Source organism: Coffea arabica, chromosome 2e (assembly GCF_036785885.1).
Source record: "Coffea arabica cultivar ET-39 chromosome 2e, Coffea Arabica ET-39 HiFi, whole genome shotgun sequence".
Classification (NCBI taxonomy): Eukaryota; Viridiplantae; Streptophyta; class Magnoliopsida; order Gentianales; family Rubiaceae; genus Coffea; species Coffea arabica.
The window spans coordinates 3957108-3977486 of NC_092313.1; the positions used below are offsets into that span (position 1 = coordinate 3957108).

At 37.7% G+C, this 20379-nt stretch overlaps 4 protein-coding genes across 9 annotated transcripts; 1 reads left to right on the forward strand and 3 right to left on the reverse strand.

Moving 5' to 3' along the window:
• The first annotated feature begins 1096 nt into the window (after window positions 1-1096).
• Window positions 1097-3160, forward strand: LOC113727349 (uncharacterized). 6 transcript variants are annotated; one of them, XM_027251471.2, is made up of 7 exons: window positions 1097-1500; window positions 1623-1715; window positions 1810-1890; window positions 1988-2090; window positions 2183-2284; window positions 2614-2716; window positions 2848-3160. In XM_027251471.2, the coding sequence occupies exons 1-7, from the start codon at window positions 1329-1331 to the stop codon at window positions 3046-3048; spliced, it is 855 nt and encodes a 284-aa protein (XP_027107272.1). In that variant the 5' UTR covers window positions 1097-1328; the 3' UTR covers window positions 3049-3160. The 6 variants fall into 6 exon arrangements, 5 of the variants coding, with proteins under 5 accessions (XP_027107272.1, XP_027107267.1, XP_027107269.1 ...); XM_027251466.2 differs by having other exon boundaries at window positions 1100-1500; window positions 1810-2090; XM_027251468.2 differs by having other exon boundaries at window positions 1103-1500; window positions 1810-2090; window positions 2183-2279; window positions 2651-2716.
• A 2802-nt stretch (window positions 3161-5962) lies between these two features.
• LOC113727350 (uncharacterized) lies at window positions 5963-11608 on the reverse strand. The gene is made up of 8 exons (XM_027251472.2): window positions 10976-11608; window positions 9202-9341; window positions 8936-9035; window positions 8557-8655; window positions 7858-8205; window positions 7326-7418; window positions 7037-7243; window positions 5963-6603 (listed from the first exon to the last, which is right to left on the reverse strand). The coding sequence occupies exons 1-8, from the start codon at window positions 11312-11314 to the stop codon at window positions 6322-6324; spliced, it is 1608 nt and encodes a 535-aa protein (XP_027107273.1). The 5' UTR covers window positions 11315-11608; the 3' UTR covers window positions 5963-6321.
• A 1080-nt stretch (window positions 11609-12688) lies between these two features.
• LOC140037394 (uncharacterized) lies at window positions 12689-13470 on the reverse strand. Its single transcript, XM_072081526.1, has 2 exons — window positions 12969-13470; window positions 12689-12861 (listed from the first exon to the last, which is right to left on the reverse strand). Exons 1-2 carry the CDS (start codon window positions 13468-13470, stop codon window positions 12689-12691), a joined length of 675 nt encoding a protein of 224 aa, XP_071937627.1.
• Window positions 13471-13705: 235 nt separating this feature from the next.
• On the reverse strand, window positions 13706-17806 carry LOC113727351 (glutamate dehydrogenase A). The gene is made up of 9 exons (XM_027251473.2): window positions 17587-17806; window positions 17365-17478; window positions 16078-16299; window positions 15826-15900; window positions 15594-15710; window positions 15242-15492; window positions 14678-14753; window positions 14510-14596; window positions 13706-14098 (listed from the first exon to the last, which is right to left on the reverse strand). The coding sequence occupies exons 1-9, from the start codon at window positions 17692-17694 to the stop codon at window positions 13913-13915; spliced, it is 1236 nt and encodes a 411-aa protein (XP_027107274.1). The 5' UTR covers window positions 17695-17806; the 3' UTR covers window positions 13706-13912.
• Window positions 17807-20379: the final 2573 nt, after the last annotated feature.

A 20379-nucleotide genomic window follows, 5' to 3' on the forward strand; every position in this document is an offset into this window, starting at 1 on the left:
TGTAGTTTAGCTAAATTACGAATCCAAACCTGATGTTTGACCGTATTACCAAACAGTCCTTGGATTGTGAAAATATTTACCAAGCAGTCCTTGCTGTTAATCAATCTGAGTTGACGGTTTAGAAATTAACTAAGTTAAGAAGATACTAAACAAAAACACTTAAAGAAAATATGAACTAGATGTTCCAATATGCCATCAACAACTAACCTCTTATTATAATTCCTCATTTTTCTTTCACTTCCTTCCAAACGGAACTTTAGTCCCACTTACTCTAGCAACAAAAGTTGCAAAAACCAAATTATTACCATTAAATTTATATCTCTAATTCAATTAAAACTACACTTATAGATCAATTGAAACCTTAGAATACTTTGATGTTAACAACATCAATGATCCAAAAACACAACTAAAAAAGAAATTTCTAACCATTGCCGAAGTTTGATATTCTTCTTTTACCAACTGATACATGCCCAACTTCTTTACAAGCGATCTAATTGTGAAATCAATAAAACTCTTACGTGCTAGAAGAAATCTTAAATGCCAATAATCAACTTGAAAATTGGATTCAAGATATCATGGCTACATCAAACCAGACTTGTCCAAAAATTAAATATATTGTTAATTGATTTTGCTCCTTTTTGTAATGGGCTCTTGAATACTTTTCGAAATTCAGTTGAGTTATTTGACAATGTAGATTTCATATAGTTTTTATAGAACTCTGTTGTATGTTTATAGATTAGAAAAGCAAGAAAAGACTTGATAAAGAAGAAACTTTTCTATCATATTTGTAAGTTTAGTAAAAGCGTCACACTAGTGATAGAATAAGACGACGGTAAGGGTAAAATATGGTAGGGAACAAGAAAAAATTTGAAAGGCAAATGATTATAGAAGAAAAGAATTTGCAAAGGCAAAAATGGCAAGAGAGTTTGTTAATTTTTCCCGTTTGATTGGTTTGTAGATGTTTTTGTTTAACTTTTTTAACTTTTAAATCAGGATAGTTTTGTCATTGTCACGACAACTGTTAACGGAGTTTTGTAGAAAGTTGCTGGCAAGGGGCTAGACTGATATGGTCAGACCTTAGGGTTCAAATCGTATTTTGACTAAACTACAAGAGAGGTAAATGTCATATTAATCTTAAGAATCAAAAGACCTTTCAGGTTTCAGGGGCTTTCTATTACGCCGTAATTCTTAATGAATGCATTTATGTTTCTGAATCGAAAGCCAGAAGGGTCTTGTTTAGGACTAGCCTTTTAACTCGTAGGAGGCTTAACGGTCCTTCTCATGAGCGGGCTTCCGCGGAGGCAGAGACGGACTCCAGACAAAAGCCGATGGACGCCTTGAGAGCTTCCTATGGCGGCGCTTCTTCCGATTCCGACTCCAGCCCGACTATTTCACCAGTATCATCACCGCCACCGTCAACCTCAAATTACAATCCCCACCAGACATCAACATCTCTGCCTCCACCCCCTCTTGCTCTCCTCCACTCACCCGATTCTTTCGGTACATTCTCTAGTTTTAATATACTACATATATCACTCCATACAAATGGAGTGTGCAGCTGGATTTAGTAACAATTTCTTGTATTTATTGCATGCCAAGTGTTTGATGTTTGAACTCTTAAGGTGCATTTGATTATTTACAAACTGAGCAACCCACTCGAGTTCGAAGCTTCCCTCATGTCCAAGGAAATTACGCTTTGCACGTCTATATTCCTGGTAATTTTTTCTTCCTTTCAAGTCCTTGCAATCACTTGTGTTCTTATTTAGTGCGGTGTACTATTTAAAGAATGCAATGCCTGTGCTGGTTCAGTTGACAGCTGCTATCTACCATCTTCCTGCAGTTCATATACCATCTTCGCCCAGGAAGGAGCTGGTTCAGTTTTTGAGAAAGGTTACTGATCTTGTACCCGGTCTTCATGCTGTTGACATAGATGTCCCGTTAACTAGTTTGCTTAAGGATGATAACAAATTTGAACAAGTTGTTCTAGGAAGGGAATTTCATATTAGTCTCGGAAGAACTGTTCCGATACGGGTGCACCAGAGAGACTCTGTGCTGACAATGCTTCGCCAGAAGCTTCAGTTTCAGAAGATGTAATTCTGTAACTTGCATGATATTATCTTTACTGCTGTTGCATTCCATGAATTCCGCTTGGTTAGCCACTTATGTTTTAAATCGGATGTAGGTATTGGATTGATTTTGCCAAATGGGTGGTATTTGTTAATGATGATTTCACCCGCTCTTTTCTCTCCATGGAAGTTATTGCAGGAGGCTTGGCTGAGGTAAGGTGCCATTCTTGCCTTCAGCTGTTTTATTTATTGTCAAGCTATTAAATCAAATCCTTGATAGCTGTGGCTATTGCTGGAAATTTTCCAGTGGAATTATCTAATGTTTTGTTGCAGTCAGCTTGACGCACAAAGATTACAAAATAGTCCTAGCAATATCGACGTGTGCATTAAGTAAGGGGAGAAAGATGCAAAGAATGGCAGTTTAGGCCTTCTGATTGTAGAGATGTGGTTGGCATCTCGAATAGTCAACAAACTTTGATATGCTTCTATTTGTAGAGAAAGATACAAAGAAGATTGCACTTGATATGCTTCTATTTGTTTTCAATAGGATGAACAACTCATTTGGACTTTTTCCCTCCCATCAGATAACAAAACAAATTGATGCTGTTAATGAGGTATACAGGCTTCACAATCTTCCAGAATTTTACAAGGTTAGGCTTATGGAAGATACTTTTTCCTTTTCTATGTCGCGCCTTGCAAAAGGGCTAACTTTGTAGTTATTATTATTTTTCTTCTTGCAAAAAGTGATATTGTTTACATAGCTCAATGGTCTTGGTTACAGGATCCACGCCCTCATATATCTGTGGCCTGGGCATCAGGTGATGTTGGTGATTTCATGACGGGAGTTGTAGAGGAAGAAATGAAGAGATTCAGTTTGACTGGAGGTTCATCAAGGAAGCATATTTTTACCTGCAAATTTGGTGGTGTTAAGTGCAGAATAGGTAATCGAACCTATGAGATTTGCAAATTTCAGGAGTTATAGCAAATTAAATGATAAACTTCAGAGAGTTAATATATTGCCTTTAAATTCTGTGTGGATTTAAAATTGATGTTATGCCTGCTGTATATATATATATATATAAATTTTGGGGGCTCTTCATGACTGCATATAACACAAGGTGAAGTTTATGAGCTCTTCCTCAGTCATACATATCGTGTTGAGTTTATGTGAAGCATGGTTTCAGATTTACAAAAGATTTTTTGTCTCGCCTGCTGTACCATTTTTTGTCTTAACATCTATCAAATCACCATATATCCTTCATGAACATGCCATTTAATTCTAGTAATTAGTCCAATTCTTACTTATAGGGTAGATTACAAAAACAATTGACTAAATAACAATTGACAGAAAAATAAAAATAAAAATTCATGAAAAACAATAGTATACTTTTGGAGAAAAAAAATTATATTACGTGACGTGCTTTTTAATAAGCCCCACAATTCCAAACTGCACTTAACCACTGAGAGAAGAGGAACTGAAAGCTTCTGGGCGGTAAACTGCATTGAAAATATCATCTTGACCAGACCGGCAAGCCAAAGTTGAATCGCATTGGAGTTACAGGCAACTAGATCATATTAATGATATTATCACTATTGCAACAAAAGAGAACGGGAAAAGATCCCCCGATTATTCAAATTGGAATTTCAGGACGTTTTCATACTGCGTGCAAATTACCTCTGGTCCCAAAATTACGAGAATGTGTCGTATCGTATGTGACGGTGAAAATATGCGACCATAAGGGAAGTGGCTCTAATTAGAGTTGTTCAGACAAATATAATGCACCCATCAAGAAGAAAAGGTTTAGTCTCCTTCATCATAATCATCAATGCAGCTTCTGATCCTTCTTGACTAATTAAATCTATAGATGTCTTTGCACTCTGACTGCATAACACCATGCACATGATTGCTTGGAGCCGCCGAAGAAAACAATACAGACTCAGGAACCGTATCTGTTTCTTGGCTATTTTTGGTCGTGGGAAGAAAATCCTTTACACGTTGCTTGTTGAGTATGGAAGCCTACAATTTCAATTAGCGAAAGAAGTCATCGAGATTAGTCCTGAATTGGCTAGCAAGAAATGCCAAATTGGGGCTGGTTCCAGCCCCATGTGCAAGCCTTGGAAGAGTTTGATCCCACGCTCTGCCTGGCGGAGGACCTGAATTCAAACATTCCTCTCCACAATCCACATAGCTGCAATGGGAGGGAAAGATAATGTGGTGAGGGTCTTAATTTGCCTATCCGAAGACTCTTCGAAAAGTGACTTCTCAGGGGGGAGACTGCTCTTCACCTTGCCCTGAAGAATCATCACAAGTGACTCAGTGCATTCCCTTCTTCCTTTTACGCAATAATGGGAAATTAAGTACTGCACAGATTCTAGATCTACTGCTATCAAGGAATTCGGCAAGTGGAATCATAGTGGATGTCAATTCGGTGAATGGGAGAGGTTTTATAGCAAATCCTTGTTGAGGCTGGTGCCAGAGATGCGCGATTTCTGCGCCTAAGCGAAAGCAATCTTTCCCCAATTGAGTTCGTCATGATTGCTACATTAACCTCTACAGCGGCTTGCTCTCCACCACCAAATTTATTTTTGAAAACGAGATCCCATGGAACAATGCACCTTTCTATATCTTGGATATGCTCTTCCACCGTGGTCCTGGACTTGGAACAAACTTCTTCTATTTCATGGTGTTCAATATTGCGGGGTTCATGGCCAGCATGGGTGCAATTTTATTCCTTATATTGTTTTCATGATACTGGTGGAGAAGAGGATGCCACATTTCTGTGTAATCGTTGGATCGTCTCAAATCTCAGTGGCTCTCTGTGTCTGGGTTTCTGCTGTAGCTTTCATTGGCCGTGGAGTCGTGTTCGTGCTTGGAGCACAGAGAAGAAATGGCCTTCTAGATTCGTCAAAATCAACAATCGTAATGTTGTGAAGACTTGTACAAGTACGTACGTTTATATGAATACGTAGAATGTAAATCATGTAACAAAAAATAAGACCCTGATGGGGAATGTAACGTATATGTTGTATTGAGAATGTGATCCATGTGAATATATAAGACCATGAATGGACAGCGAGCAGTCTGCTGTCCTTTGTTCGTTCAAGTGAAAGATTTATTTCATCCCGCCCAATTATTTTGTTTGCATAATACAATTTTTTGTTTGCTGGCTTTCACAGCACTGGGACGAGAGGAGTTGGGCAAGAACAGCCAGTTGAAGGGTCTGTTTTGTTGGGACTGAAAACATTTTTTGGAAAATGTTCTCCTGATTTTAAAGTGTTTGGTGGTTTATTTATAACATAGGAAAATATTTTCTTTTAAAAAAATTCTAGAATCTAGATGATGTAAAATAACTTCCACGAAAAAGAAACTAAAGTTATTTTCCCTATCTTAAAGAAATGGAAACACCGAAGCTAAGCAATCACACACACAGAGACATACGCTAAGACAAAAAAACTCGGGCAGACTCAAATCTGAGGAGATTAACTAATCTAGATTCAAAGGGCTGTTCGAGATCCATAGTGGAATCACCATGAAATTGGATGATATATTTACGAGTATATGTTGATTATTTCGGGCTGTTGTCCTGTACATTTGGGTGAAAGTTGGTTATGGCTATTTTCCTATCAAAGATTTTCCATGAAAGGCTTTTTCCGAAGAAAAATATTTTGCTCCCCTCCAAACGGACCCCAAGTGTTTTAACTTCAACCCTTTTCTGTTGTAATTCTGACATTCACCATAGCAGACAGTGTTTTAAAGTGTTATAGCCTTAACCGTTCTGTCAGTTTTAAAGTGTTGTGACTTCAACCCTTCTGTCGAAATTCTGATATTGACCATTTACCATGCGCGTCTGCTTACATATGATTGGAAGCAATACTTTGTCCAAAAAATTAGGAAGAGCAACGGAACAAATGTCTCGGCATATTGGAATCAAAATATTTGAGATCATAATCTCCACAACAGGCTGTATTTTTACTTACACGCTCAAAAGTTCTCGTGCAAATTATCTTTATGACTTCAGCCGCAGCTAGTACTGGACGAATATGAAGCGAAGAAACCTTCGAGAATTCTTGGATGAGGATCTTCAATTGTCAAATTACCTAATAGAAGAGAAGGATAAAGAACACCATTGATTCCCCCTACAGGCTGAACACAGAATGAGCAGAACCATGCGGGTTTTAAATAAAAAAATCCAATGAATCAATAGGCAAAGTTGAGCTTTAGCTATAGGTATTGCATGAGCAATTTAAATTAAACTCAGAGTCCAGGTATAGATTCCAGATTGTATTTCTCTGAAGCAGGAAGTGAAGTTGATGTCGAAGTTTCAGCCTCGTGATTCTCAAGCACTTTTGGCTTATTCATGGCATCAAGACTTTGCAAGTAGTTATAAGAAGCACTGCGATTTGATGAGGGACCTGGGTTGCTGATTCTGCTGGCAAGGAAACGCCGAATCAAACCCCTGAGGAACGGAGCCATGGTGTCTGGTTCATGTTCTAGGTAGTACATTATTCCACCCATACATAAACAGAAGAGAGCTACCTGCAAACAGTTGAGTGCAATAATGATGAAACTATTTCTCCTACTAATTCTTGCTGGTCTAAGAATTATCTAATCTGTGATTTATCTAATCATAATAGCGAACTTATTTTGGTTGATAAAACATTTATTCAATAGAGTATCAAAACTCCTGTTCTATAAGTGATTTATCAAACCTAATCACATAGATCTTGATATCCCAATAAATGTTTCAAATATAAAATGAGGGCACATGATATCCAGAGACAATAAAGACAACATGGACAAATTATAAAAACAAAAAAAGCAAGCATAAAAGATGTGGAAATGAAAGTAGATGGAAAAACTATCCAAGAAGATATGCTTAGGAGGGAGGATGGGCGTATGATTGTGAGGGGGAAGAGGGTAGGGACCATTGCAGTTTGGGCTACCGCTACATCCAGATCAAAGGCAATACCTCAGCATTCTTTAGGTAAGGCAGCAAATGTCGGTTCACTAAAATATACCACAAAGAATCCCCAGCTCGTGGAAGAACATACAATGCAAGTTCTCCACGTCTAGCTTTCTTCTCCAGCAGAACAGAAAGGCCAGACATCAAACCTGCAAACCAATAAACAAGCTTGTGGTCCTTCACTGCCACTTTTCTGTGCAAACATATGACAGCCTTCAACAGGAAAGGAGAAACCAATTAACAAACCCACCAGAGCTGTTTAAACTACAAAGTTAATATGAGGTAAACAAGCTACCTGGAAGATTCCCACAAAAGCAGACAAGAAAGTTGTTGAGCGGACAGCTCCTGTAACAGCATGCCAACAGGTTCGAATTGGGGCATCCATAAACTGAGAAGAATGCACATACAAAATATATGTACTTAAAACATTGAGATCATTATACATAAAAAGAATTTATTTAAACTGCATCATCTCTTCAAGAAATGCCTAAATGGGTGAAATTTTGAGAATAAAGGTATATCTATATGATGTCCTAAAATGCTGGTGTAAAATATGGTAAGTACAATCTGCTTCATCAAAAAAAAAAAAAATATTATGGCAGATCACCTAATTGTTGTTACGTGATACCATCTTTACATGCAATCTCACTTAGTACAGCCTAAAAATGCTAATCCCAACCTCAACTCTCAACTTTCCAAAAGAATGCAAGGGAATACAGGTAGGGGTGATGAAGGCAGAGTATTTTATATGTTTTAACTTGAGAATCAATTTGACAAGTTAGTACATCAAACTGATAAATCATGTTCAAGATTTAAAGGTTATGTACCTTTTGTAGGCGTAGGACAACAAATGGCACAAAAGTCAAAGAGAAGTACAAAGGAAATGTTTTCCTGAAAGTATCCGTCAATGCTTTGGTATTGTGCTTTAAACATGAGTTTGTATCTGGATGAATTATAGAGCAGGGTATGATAGACGGATATTCTTCCAACTTCAAAATGTTGGAGCCCCTTCGCCTGGATAAGTAAGAAGACAACGACGCAACATCTACTGGAGAACCTCGACAGCATTCCCTAACAGCTTTGTACACAGGATGTGCAACCGGCCCAGTTTTCTGAATAAAATCTTGGTATGATTTCGGCAGGCTCTCAGGACGCATTACAAAAGCATACATAACCTGGAATATGAAGTTGTGCTTAAGAACCATACACATGGATGATTTCAATAACACAGCTAATTAATACCTCCAGGAAAAAGTAACCAGAAATTGAAGTCTTTACAACAGCATCATTTAATCCCTTGTTTGATTAAGTTGTCTTGGAAATTCCTTTTACAAAAACTTTTCTTTTTATCCAGTAACAAACAAGAAGCACAAGGCAATCCATGAGAAGTTTGATGCCCACAAAGGGGTCTTAATGGGACAACAGAGCTGGAGGATGCCACAGCGCTTTATCAGTTACAAAATGGATTCCGTAGATCTAATTATGATATGTGAAATCATTATTTAAGGATGGAGACTATAAATCACCTGAGCACAAGCAATAGAAAAGAGTAAAGAATCTCCATGACCCCAATGGCTCCCCCAGAGGTGGAACTTGTTGTTGGATTTTGCAGAGTTATACGCACACTGAGAAAATAAACAAACTAATTACACTGCCCACAGACAAATAAAAGATGAACAAAAGATTCAATCAAATGGTCCAATTATCTATACAACAGCTAATTGCAATCCTGAATATTGCTTCTCAGGAGAAGGGCAAGGAAAACTTCTCCTTTTTCTATTTTTTGTTTCTTTATCTCTTTTTTTTCCTTTTGGTTTTGAGGAGTGGGTGGTTTTTTTTTTTTTTTGGGGGTGGGGGGGGGGGGTGGAAGCGAGTGTAGGAAAACAAGATTTAGCATGTTTATACCTGCGCAACTCTAGCCAAAAGATACAAGGCAAGTGTTCGCCTCCGACTGGAATCATCTAATGCTAATATGGACAAACCTGCTATTGAACCTGCTAAAATTCTGCTCCATCACCCCCTTTGTTAATGCCACGTATGTGGAATATGATACTTCATGCATTCAAGTTAACTTTAATATTCATTTGCCAAGAAAAGGATACAAGACAAGATATAGGGAGAGGTTTAAGTCTAAAACAGCATTAAAAAAAGGTTTGAGAAGGTAAACTTACGCATTCATTGGGGTCTCTTTCTTCCTCAACTTTCTTAACAAACACCTAAGAGCATGATAGGAACCGGTAAATCCACCAAAAAGCAAACCAATTCGGCATGCTTCTTCTCTTACAATAAGATCTTTCTCTGAGACAAGTTGCTGCAATCAAGATTTATGACTAATAATAAGCTAATAAGAAATCCTTAAATGGGCATACAAAACAATAAAATATTATCATGTAGTATTGCAAAATTCCACCATGTTGACAAAAACCACAAGACTATTACAGCAGCATAATAATGGACTGGATTCATAAAAATAAACCACTCATCTAATCTGCTCATAAAAAATCATAAAGCAGAAATCTTTAAACTCTTGAAGGCCACAACAAACTGTCATCTATGTCATATTAATCCATAAATCTTGAAGACAATGAATTATGGTCTACAATCTCATGCTTGAAATATGACTGGATATAATTGCTGAACCGAATAAATGCTGTGTCTCTTGTTATTTGAGTGACTTACAAAGAGTTATAAAAGCAGACAATTTGTTCGGTAAAAGCCGATAGGAATCCATCATGTAAATTAATGCCCATAAGGATTATCTAGTATCCAAAAGCACTTAATTCATTCTGAGTGTAGTTAGAGATGAAATCTAACCCTTAATAGAAGAGATTAAGCAGGAATGTTAGTGGACAATAGGTAGTGAACATAATTTCTTTCTCCGGCAGTTGACGTGGGCTGTGCAAAGCGCGCATGCACAATGGAAAGACATTAAAACAACTTTTAAAAAATCTCTTTATAAGTATATATTGCGAGACAGACAAGAAGAGATCGTAATGAGATTTTAAAGGTCATGCAAAGTTTACATCTCCTCAAGAACAATTAGAAACTTTATTCCAGACCATACTCCAGAAGACCAAACATCCAAGGCTTGGAATACTACATTAAGAAAATTCTTTTACTATGCTGTTCTAAAAGCTAAACATCTTTTCCCATCTGCTATATGCAAATAATGTATAGTTGTTAACCCCAGATTTGACTTTCTTCATGGCAAAACTTGAAGTGGTACTCAGCTTCCTCTTCCCCAGCATGGACTTATATGCCTTTACTTTGGCAGCAGTAACTATGACCTCCATTGAACATTCTCAAAACATCTTGTCTCGTCTCATCACATCTCCAAACTAAGCTCTTCTAATAATGCTACTTAAAAATAGACATTTACTAGCACCCTGAATATCTTGACGCACTAAGCATAGCAGTTCAATAGGCCTGCATCATACTAAGAATACATTCCTCCATTTAACTGATCATGCCTTGATTCAACAACTTTTTTTTAAAAAAAAATTTCTATCCTAATTATCTATTTTTCACTCAACCAAAGATTCCAAAATCGCCACTTCTTACTATTTATAGGCAAAATCAGTCTCCATAAGCTAATATACCAATCAAAGTGAAACCAACTCAGTATCCCACTTGATCAGAAATACACATAAAAGCAAAAGTAATTTGAATAATTTAAGATCATAGTCACTAGAGTTGTCAACTGCAATGCAAAAAGAAAACTGTTGTTAACTTCAGCTCATTGACAAGTGAAATCTGCAAAAATAAATAAATAAATAAAATCAACGTATAAATCCTGGAATTGAGATGAATTAAGGTTGCAGAAAATCCGCCACTAAAACGAGGTAGTGATGAATTAAGATGAACAAAATTATTCTGATCTAGTTAGTTTAGCAAAATCCACAAGCAAACAGAATTGATAAAACATAGAGCAGGCAGGAGATGAACCTTGAGATCAAGTAGAGAAGAATAGGACTGACGGCGAACGAGCTTGAAGGCGCGGAGGAGGATTCCAATGCCGACGCGAACGCCATAGGAGAGCAGGAAGCTCTGACAGAGGTTACCGATGGCGTTGGTGACACAAGACTCATCCGCATGGTCGCATGGCGGGTGAAGCCCACGCGCTGAGCGTTGCCGCCGTTGAAGCTCCTCGATTGCATCTCTCAAGCGCTCTTCGGCCTCACGCAGGCGGCGCTCAGCTACAGCTCCACCGGCGAAGGACTCAGACGCGTGCTTTTGGGGCGGGTGAAGCGGAGAAGAGGAAGAGGAAGAGGACGGAGAACGCATTTTGGTACGAGACAATTTGGGGGTTTCTGGCTTTCTGCATCACAGCAGCATTTGAGTGTTCTTCAAGAGAAAGAGAAAGAAATTAATCATCGATGTTCCAGACGTGGAAATTTCGGAATCATCAAACGGCTGAGATGACGGTGTTGGAGAAGCAAAATGAAAAAGGTGGCGACCGTTTTGATGTGAATTGGGTCGCGTAAACGGGATGGGGTTAATGTGTGCCGCCGCCGTGAGAGAGACGGAACGGTACTATACGGCTTTGACTGCCTATTTTTTTTTTCTGAAAAAGATTGACTGGCTATTCAAGACAAGACAAGAAAGGATATCCTTCCGACCTTTTCAGTTCATCTCAAATTGACGTATAGTCTCAACGTGTCTTGTAAAATAGGAGTCCTACTTTTCTTGCGTCATTATTACTCTCTAAATTGTTATACATTGATTAGTATGGAGGACAGGAGGAGGGCTTCACAACCTTTACAATGAACAAAATTTTTTTTCCATAACAAAACTAGTTCTATTTTAAGAGCATTGCTACTTTTAATTGCAATAATATGTATGTGTTGGTTGCCTCAAACAAAAGGATATACTTTTTATAATAATATGATTAATCTTTTACATACTCATAATATAATATATATATATACCGTTATTATTTGATAATATATGATAACTGATCTATCTAATCCATCGAGACAATACGTACATGCACTGTCAGTGTATATATATAAGATTTACTCGTAATAATAATAATGATAACAATAAATGGATAAGCAGGGAAAACAACCTATATCCATTCCCTAGCCCACGTTGTTGTCCGACGAGCGCAACTATGACTTATGTTCTATTTGAGAAGTCACCAACAAAAGAAGAGAAAAGAAAAGAAACACCAGCATTAGTACACTATTATCAGTATTTCATAGTAATTAGAGAGTTGGAAGTAGACAGCTTATTGTACAAATGCCTACCAGCAGTTTTGTTGTATCCCAATGGAAACGGAAGAACGATATGCTACTACAACGTATGCAAACAGAAATAACAGCCTACAATTGATCATGCACTTCGCGTGTTCGAAGAAGTCTTCCGTTTGAGGCTGTTCTGGTTTGCACCAAATGCCGACCATATGCCAAATTCCTGTCCATGATTCAGGGTCAGTTTGACATTTGTCGTGTTCGACTATTACATGCCATAATTTCAGCTTGGAAATCGCAATTCTTATTGCACTGCAGAAAGATATCGGATCAAGAAGCTAAGACACGGATGATATACAGCTTGTGAAAGTCACCAGCACGCACTCTCATTGAAAATTACTCGTACGCATTTGCATGCACATCAATCCAAGAACTTCTTCTTTTGATGAGATTAAACTAACGCACGCTAATCTGAAGCACCACTACGATCGTTTTGATCTTGCCATGATGCTTGCCATTGCTTGTCGGAGAATGTGGCCTCTTCTGCAAGCCTTTGTAGGTCTTCTTTCCGTCTGAAAAAGACCACACCGATGACTGTGATGAAGAGGGCAGCCTTGCACGCAACACTGCCAGTTTGGCCTAACACAATGAGCCCTCGCCAAGGCATCCACCATATAGGACATGAAAAATCCCAACATTGATAACGTGTATTGGTTCGAAACAAATACGGGTAATAACTTTTACACCTGCAAAAATCACAGCATGCCAATCCATTTTGCCACGCTTAACGAACATGTTGAGATCCCACGTCCCATTCTTCCATCTTTTATCAAAAAATTTTGGAGCGGAAGAATCCGCTTCTGTTGGTTGTTTTCCATCCTTGGCCCGCTTTAATACCGGAGTTAAGACAAGAGGATAGTTTCCTGTTTGAGTTAAAGTAATGCGTTTATGGCCTTCTTCAGAATTCGAGGTGATTGTATGCGTCTCCTGCTGTGCGCCTAAAGAGCTTGCCCTTTTTATTCGTGTGCCTCCAGGCGATTGTTTCTTGGTAAAACACTGGGAGGTGCGAGATCTTGGTATTGAGGCCGATTGATGCCACGGGTGCCGAGCTTCTGTCGTCCCTTTCTTACAATCCTGTGTAATTGACTGAAATTTGGAGAGGGCAAAGCTAGTAAACAAGCCAAGCCATGCCTTAGTAGGAATATATAACCTTATCCTCCAGCCAGTGCCTTGCTTCAGCAACATCATGGGCACTTCAAAACCCCATGCTCTGCACCTGCTTCTATTGGTACATGACAAATAGGGGCAAATCTCCCGGATATTTTCATTTCAAAAGCAACACCGTAAATGCCGTTTTAAGTTCTAGAAACCCACCGGCGCTTTATGCTTTGAGGCAACGAAACCAAAAATGACAATAAGCAATTCTTTTTCATTAAATTGAGATTGTAAAATTTATACACTTCCCAAGTTCATTAATCAATGCTTTTCTGCATTTCCAAAACATAATGCTGTTCTTCAAACAAAAAAGAATGATAATTCAGAAGTCTCTATAGCTTAATATATGAACCATTGAGATTAAGCAACATAATGCAGCCAGCTCAACAGGGCCACGAGCTATTGAGATTCAATTCAATTTGCCGTCTTCCTGTGAATTTCGGCGACTAAAGTAGGCAACCACGAAGAGGTTAAATTATGCTTCCCAACCCCTTAACAGGGTAGCACGGGCGACACGATTCACTCCTAGTGTGAATGCACCCATGCGGAGGTTGCAATTGTGTGTCTGGCACATGTTCTTGATGTTGTGAAAGGATCTTGTCATGTATTTCTTAAGCTCATTGTTTACTTTATCTTCATCCCACATGAAACCTTGTATATTCTGCAAAACAAGGTCAATTCTATCAGCTCCTATTAGCCAGTCTGCAAGAAAGCTCAGACAGCTTACTATGCGTTCTCTATATATAAATCTTCCATACATCACACTGAAAGCCTAACACATAAAGTCAAACTCCTTGTACACAAATAATTCTTGTTTCGAAGCAAACTAGACACAAATACTGGACTAACCAGTTTTTAATTTCAGGAAGTATACTTTACAAGCCCCAGTGCCATTTATGTGAAATGGGACTTAAACAAAAACATGTGTGGATGATTATGAAAAATGGTTTTTGATAAACGATGCCTGAATATGCTCGAGCGGTGCTTGAAAGAAGAAAAGCTATAAAACTGAATTTATGGTAAGAAATGAAGTATACAATCCTAAATTGCAGAATTCAACCAATAACTGTACCTGAACCCACTCAAAATAACTGACAGTTACACCTCCAGCATTAGCATATATATCAGGAAGAATGATGACCCCTTTCTTGGACAAAATCTGCAAGTTCATTGCATGTTTTTAGATATATTGCACTATACTTGCTCAATAAACCAAAAAAAGACCTGGCAAAAGTGGCACCTCATCAGCTTCTGGATCAGTAGGATGGTTGGCAGCTTCTATAACAAATTTAGCCTTGACATGGTCTGCATTTTCCCTTCAGTCGCGAAAAGTTCAACAAATACAAAAGTTAGATGCTATACAGAGCCATTTTCTTTATTCCTTCTAAAGGTGTTCTAATTTATAAAAGACTAAATAAACAAAACAAAGAGGAATCCCCTTGTATCAGAAAAGAAACCAGCAGGGTTCAGATACTTCAAAAGAGCCTCATGAAAAGCATTTTTAAGCAACATTAATTTTTTTTGAACTCTGAAAACAACACCAAAAGGTTTCTACGCTGAGACAGCATAGAGTACCATGCACATATGTACTTACAATGGACAAAAAAGATATACTTCTCTCAGCTAAAGTACGTCAAAGGAAAAGCTATTTTAGGTGTAGAAAACAAATTGAGAAAAGGTGTATGTGACATGCACTTCATCAAAGATTCTTAGGGAGATTCAATCAAACAGGAAATGTTAAAAGTGGGTTAGAAAAGAAGATGGAGAAAGCATATGCACATGATGACAAGTCTTAGTGGCAAACCTGTTCAGAACTCCACCAAGAGCACATGGGATCAAAACATCACATTCATGTACAAGCAAATCATTTGGATCCAAGGCATCTCCACCGCTGAAATTAGCTAGCTTTCCAGTTGTATCTTTATGAGTTAGCAGTCCTGGAATATCAATCCCGTTGGGGTTCTTAAGTCCTCCTGTTATATCGCTCACTGCAACAACTTTCCCACCTTTCTCATGAATAAGCTTTGCAGCCCAAGATCCAACATTGCCAAACCCCTAAGCAACACATGGTTTCATTACCAGCTCAGCTTGCATGAGAATTTGTACAATGTATAGTTGATGTACATGATGATATAACTTAAGGACTGAATTAGTACTTGAATGGCAAATGTCATGTCTTTAATTGACTTCCCATATTCAGCAAGTAATGCTTCAGTGGCAAACACAACACCACGCCCAGTTGCAGCCTCCCTACCTAAAGATCCACCAAGATCCTAGCATAACAAACATGAATTTAATTCATCCCTTAGTTATATGGCAAATCATAAAACATCCTCATGATCTAACTAGACATAGTCTGCGCATGCTTTTTAATACCAAAGTACTTACGATGGGCTTTCCTGTTACAATAGCAGGTGAATGACCGTGAAACTTCGAATACTCATCCAAAATCCATGCCATTGTCTGATCATTCAAATTTTTAAAATTGTAAAGCATCCAAGGATATATATAATCCAGATCCAAAAAAGAAGCATATAAGGATATATACATATATATATAATTGAGATCCAAGAAATAAGAATAGTTAACCACTTCTGTAAAAGCAATCTATGTATTAATGGGTAGTAGAAATTTCTATACCTGGGCATTAGTGCCCATGTCTGGTGCAGGAACATCAGTATTAATTCCAATAAGATCGTGAATCTTCTGTGTGAAGACCCGTGTAAGGCGCTCCAACTCACTCGTACTTAATTCCTTAGGAGTGCACCCAATCCCACCTTTAGCTCCGCCATATGGAATGTCAGCTACAGCAGTCTTCCAAGTCATTAATTGAGCAAGAGCATTGACTTCATCAGGATCCACCTAGCAGAAGCACATCAATAAATGCATAAGAAACAAAGTCTATTGTCCAGAATTCAATACACTATTTAGCGCTTTTCTCGCTTTACCAGCACATCAAAGATAAATCTTCGTTAAAACATACTTTAAACTTAACTCAAACGAGCAAACTGTAATGTTTTCTCTGCAAACAAATACTATGAAAACTTATAATCATTCATATGAGATTCAATTTTAACTACCCAAAAGCAAAACTAGAGGCACTCAAGCAGGATGGGGAAGGATTACAATCTCAAAGACAATTTTCTGAAGACAGAAACAGAAGTGCATGAATGATTATCAAGTTGAAACAGCCCATCTATGCAATAAAGGCGAACAGTTCATCATGTATCACCTAGTTGGGTAGTTGGATTTGCCAAATGCTCACGCCCAACTCCAAGCATAATGAATGGATACAAACTGGGACTAATTGGAATGTTACACTACATCTGAGCATGACATCCTGTTTCGGTGATGCTAAAAACAACAACAGTAACAGATGATACAAAACCACATACTAAACTTTTCTTTCTTTCAAATTCACATCAGTGTATGCATAAATCCTGCATAGGATCTCTTTCTTACAAAGTACATTACAACTCACAATCCTTACTCATAGGGGCTCCATTGTTCAGCTTTTGCTAAAAGGCCTCCAACCACTTCCAGGAGGAGAGAGGTTTAAAGCATTTTCTCAAATTTGTAACTTCTCATTTCGATCAAACAATCAACACAACACTGTACCCCGACCTCCGCACCCCAACCCCAAGAACCCAGTACAATATAACAGAATAAATTTGAATAAGGTGTCATGCTGCTGGCTAGCGATACTAAACAGATCTCAGGTGAACCACAAACATTTAAGGATCCTAAAACCATATCCCGTGATCGTATAATCAATTTCAGCTGCAATGAAACACATGCATGATTCAAGTGGGTGAATGCCGAACCATGAAACAAAGACATGAACGACCAAACAAGAAGAGAAAAACAAACGCCGATCTTGTAAAAGCTTAGATTTTGGGAAATAAAAAATGAAGAGAAAAAGATCACCTCAGGATGGTATCTGATGCCTCCCTTCATGGGTCCACGAGAATTATCATGTTGCACTCTGAATCCAACAAAAGACACCAGACCTCCATCATCTTTTGGAATGGTACACTCAACCTGATCACACCCCACCAAAGAAACGTTCTTAAGCCACCCCCTCCGAAAAAAAAAGACAAAAAAAAAGAACAACATGATTCAAAAGGCAAAAATTCTTTCGAGTGTTACCTTGATTTCCCTGAATGGAATCAAAAGACTTTTCTCAATCTTTGAATCAAGGCCAAGAATACGGGCCGCTTGGCGAAAGTTACGATTGGTGGCTGCAAGTGCATTCATGGCTGCTCCTATAAAAATGAAACAGAAAACTGAAAAAGAGCAAATGTTCTGGCAGTTTAGCTATACTATTCAATCTACACTCTCTACTCAAGGCCAAGCATACCCATAAATATATGTCTATATATATATATATATGTATATGTATATATACACGGAGTACTTTTGACTTTTGGGAGATGCTGGGGAGGGCAGGGATTTGGCCGGGGTTACCGGATGGGGATAAATGTTGACTGGGACGGGAGTCAGATTGGACGATCCCAGCAGTCACATAGCTGTTTTAAGGGAAGTCAATTGGTTTAAGGGAAACGCACGAGGAAATTTGGCAGGAAAAAATATATTTAAAAAAAAAAAAAAAAAACGTAACCACTAAGCAGGTCTGGGCGACCAACCTCACTTTTTCTGGAATTCCGGAGATGCCCCTTTTCGTGTAATAAACGGGAGATTCGACAGAGCCGTTAAGGCACTAATCACTATGTCATTAGTTGAATACGATTGTTAAAATGAATACTCTATCTCCAGGGTATGATTATGATTATATATTCAACAAAATCTTATGGTACTTTAGAATTTCCATTGAACATTTATCTATTAGCAAACTCCCTCCAAATCTTTAATAGAAAACCGCCAACAAAAATTAAAAAATAAAAATACAATAGTACATCTTGAAGTTATAGTGGAATCGAAGATATGGCGCTTAAACAAATTATTCCCTCCGTCCCATTTTAATAGTATTTTTTTTTATTCATTCTTCTCAAATTACAATCCACTTTTCAATTAAAAAATATAATTAACTTATAAATTTTCTAAAATACCCTTATTTAATGTACTTTGTTATTAGTGCGTATAATCTATATTATTCATTAATTGCTTGGATTCATGTCTTGAATGATGCAACTTACCATACTATTGTTATTGTAATTAATGTAAATACATAGTAATTAGTCATACACTTGATAATATTAATGTAAGAATATTTTAGAAAATAGTAGATTAGATTTACTCTTCCAATAAAGTTAACTAATTTTTTTCAAACTGTGTGAAAAAGAAAACAAAAACTATTAAAGTAGGATAGAGGAGATTATTAACGTGTGTCGCAAGTAACAAAAAAGACTATTCGGTTGAAAGCATAATTTGGCAAGGAAAGTGATTTTGAAGGATGAAGACATTAAAACAACCGTAGACCAGTGTGCCTTTGATGGATTAAATTTGTCTATAACTTACCTTATTCATTAATTGCTTTGAATCATGTCTTGAATGGTGTAACTTTCCATCATATTGTTATTGTAATTAATGTAAATGTATACTCTTAATTAGTCATACTTTTGCTACTATTAATGTAAGGATAACAGCCGTAGACCAGTGTGCCTTTGATGGATTAAATTTGGCTGATAACCTACCTTATTCATTAATTGTTTTGATTCGAGCCTTGAATGGTGCAACTTTTCATAGTATTGTTATTGCAATTAATGTAAATATATAGTAATTAGTCAAACTCTTGCTACTATTAATGTAAGGATATTTTAGAAAAATAAAAGAATAAGTTAACTAATTTTTCTCAAACTGTATTAAAAAGAAAACAAAAACTATCAAAGCAGGACGGAGGGGATTTATTAAACTGTGTCGCAATTAACAAAAAGGACTATTCGGTTGAAAGCATAATTTGGCACGGAAAGTGATCTTGGAGGATGAAGACATTAAAACAACCGGAGACCAATGTGTCTTTGATGGATTAAATTTGGCTGATAATCTAAACTCGCGCACCACGCGGATTCAACTGCATATACGTGTAAACAATTAACACGTTAGGAATACAGTCTAATCAAAGCTCTAATACTCGATTAGTTGATAACAAATTTTACAGCGTCATCTCGAACATAAAAAAGACACTAGGAAAAACAAAAAAAAAAGAAGATAAATTGCTAATTATACTTGTTCATAACTCTATCCTCCAAAATATAGGGAAAACGTTCAGACTTCATCGCACAGCTGTAGTAGTTAAATCCAAGTGCCACAAATTAATGTTTGATTTACATACTACTGGCCTAGATTATCATCTAGCTGCTTTGATTATTTCAATCACACGTGTTTGTTATTGCCTTATTTTTCACAGTTGTATGATTTTTCAAATATTTTACTCAATTCAATCCTACTCTGAACGGGACACCTCGCATTCATATTTGGACCGTAGCCACCTGTTGGGGCTGCGGGAAGGTTATCCGCCGGCAGCTTTACATGAATCACGAATGACGATTTTTGCCACCCCTGATACAGATTCATGGACGGAGCCCACCAACGAAGACGCCGCGCAGCGCCAACGCACTGGATGACGTGGATCTTACTAGGAAGGAAAATCGTTTTCCATTACGAGATTGATTGATACTAGTAATTTAACCCCCAAAAAAAAAAATTAATAAAATAAAAATACTCCATCTCCATCTCCATATATAAACAAAAAGAAGAGAGCACGTGGCATTGCGGTTGGACGCTGCGAGCCACCGACGTTCTCATCTCACCTAACACCGGAAGCTAGTGCTAGGCTGGACCAATAATTGATTAACAATTTCTGGGAATTAGTTAGCGCAGATTTGGTCAACGGAGGAGAAGGACATGGATAAGGCCATCGAGTAGTACGTGGAGACTCGCTGGAGTCAGAGATTTTTTTGAAGGAAGACCATGATGCTGAGA

Coding starts and splice junctions, on each gene's coding strand:
- LOC113727349 (XM_027251466.2), top strand. CDS start 1,351: ATGGCGGCGCTTCTTCCGATTCCGACTCCAGCCCGACTATTTCACCAG. Junction 1,501..1,622: donor CCACTCACCCGATTCTTTCG/GTACATTCTCTA, acceptor TGAACTCTTAAG/GTGCATTTGATTATTTACAA. Junction 2,091..2,182: donor AAGCTTCAGTTTCAGAAGAT/GTAATTCTGTAA, acceptor AATCGGATGTAG/GTATTGGATTGATTTTGCCA.
- LOC113727350 (XM_027251472.2), bottom strand. CDS start 11,314: ATGCGTTCTCCGTCCTCTTCCTCTTCCTCTTCTCCGCTTCACCCGCCC. Junction 9,036..9,201: donor AAAGAGACCCCAATGAATGC/GTAAGTTTACCT, acceptor GTGATGGAGCAG/AATTTTAGCAGGTTCAATAG. Junction 8,206..8,556: donor TTTCTATTGCTTGTGCTCAG/GTGATTTATAGT, acceptor TTCATATTCCAG/GTTATGTATGCTTTTGTAAT.
- LOC140037394 (XM_072081526.1), bottom strand. CDS start 13,470: ATGATGTTGCTGAAGCAAGGCACTGGCTGGAGGATAAGGTTATATATT. Junction 12,862..12,968: donor GCATGCTGTGATTTTTGCAG/GTGTAAAAGTTA, acceptor TCATTGTGTTAG/GCCAAACTGGCAGTGTTGCG.
- LOC113727351 (XM_027251473.2), bottom strand. CDS start 17,694: ATGAATGCACTTGCAGCCACCAATCGTAACTTTCGCCAAGCGGCCCGT. Junction 16,300..17,364: donor GCATCAGATACCATCCTGAG/GTGATCTTTTTC, acceptor TGCTTCTGCTAG/GTGGATCCTGATGAAGTCAA. Junction 15,901..16,077: donor ACATGGGCACTAATGCCCAG/GTATAGAAATTT, acceptor TTGAATGATCAG/ACAATGGCATGGATTTTGGA.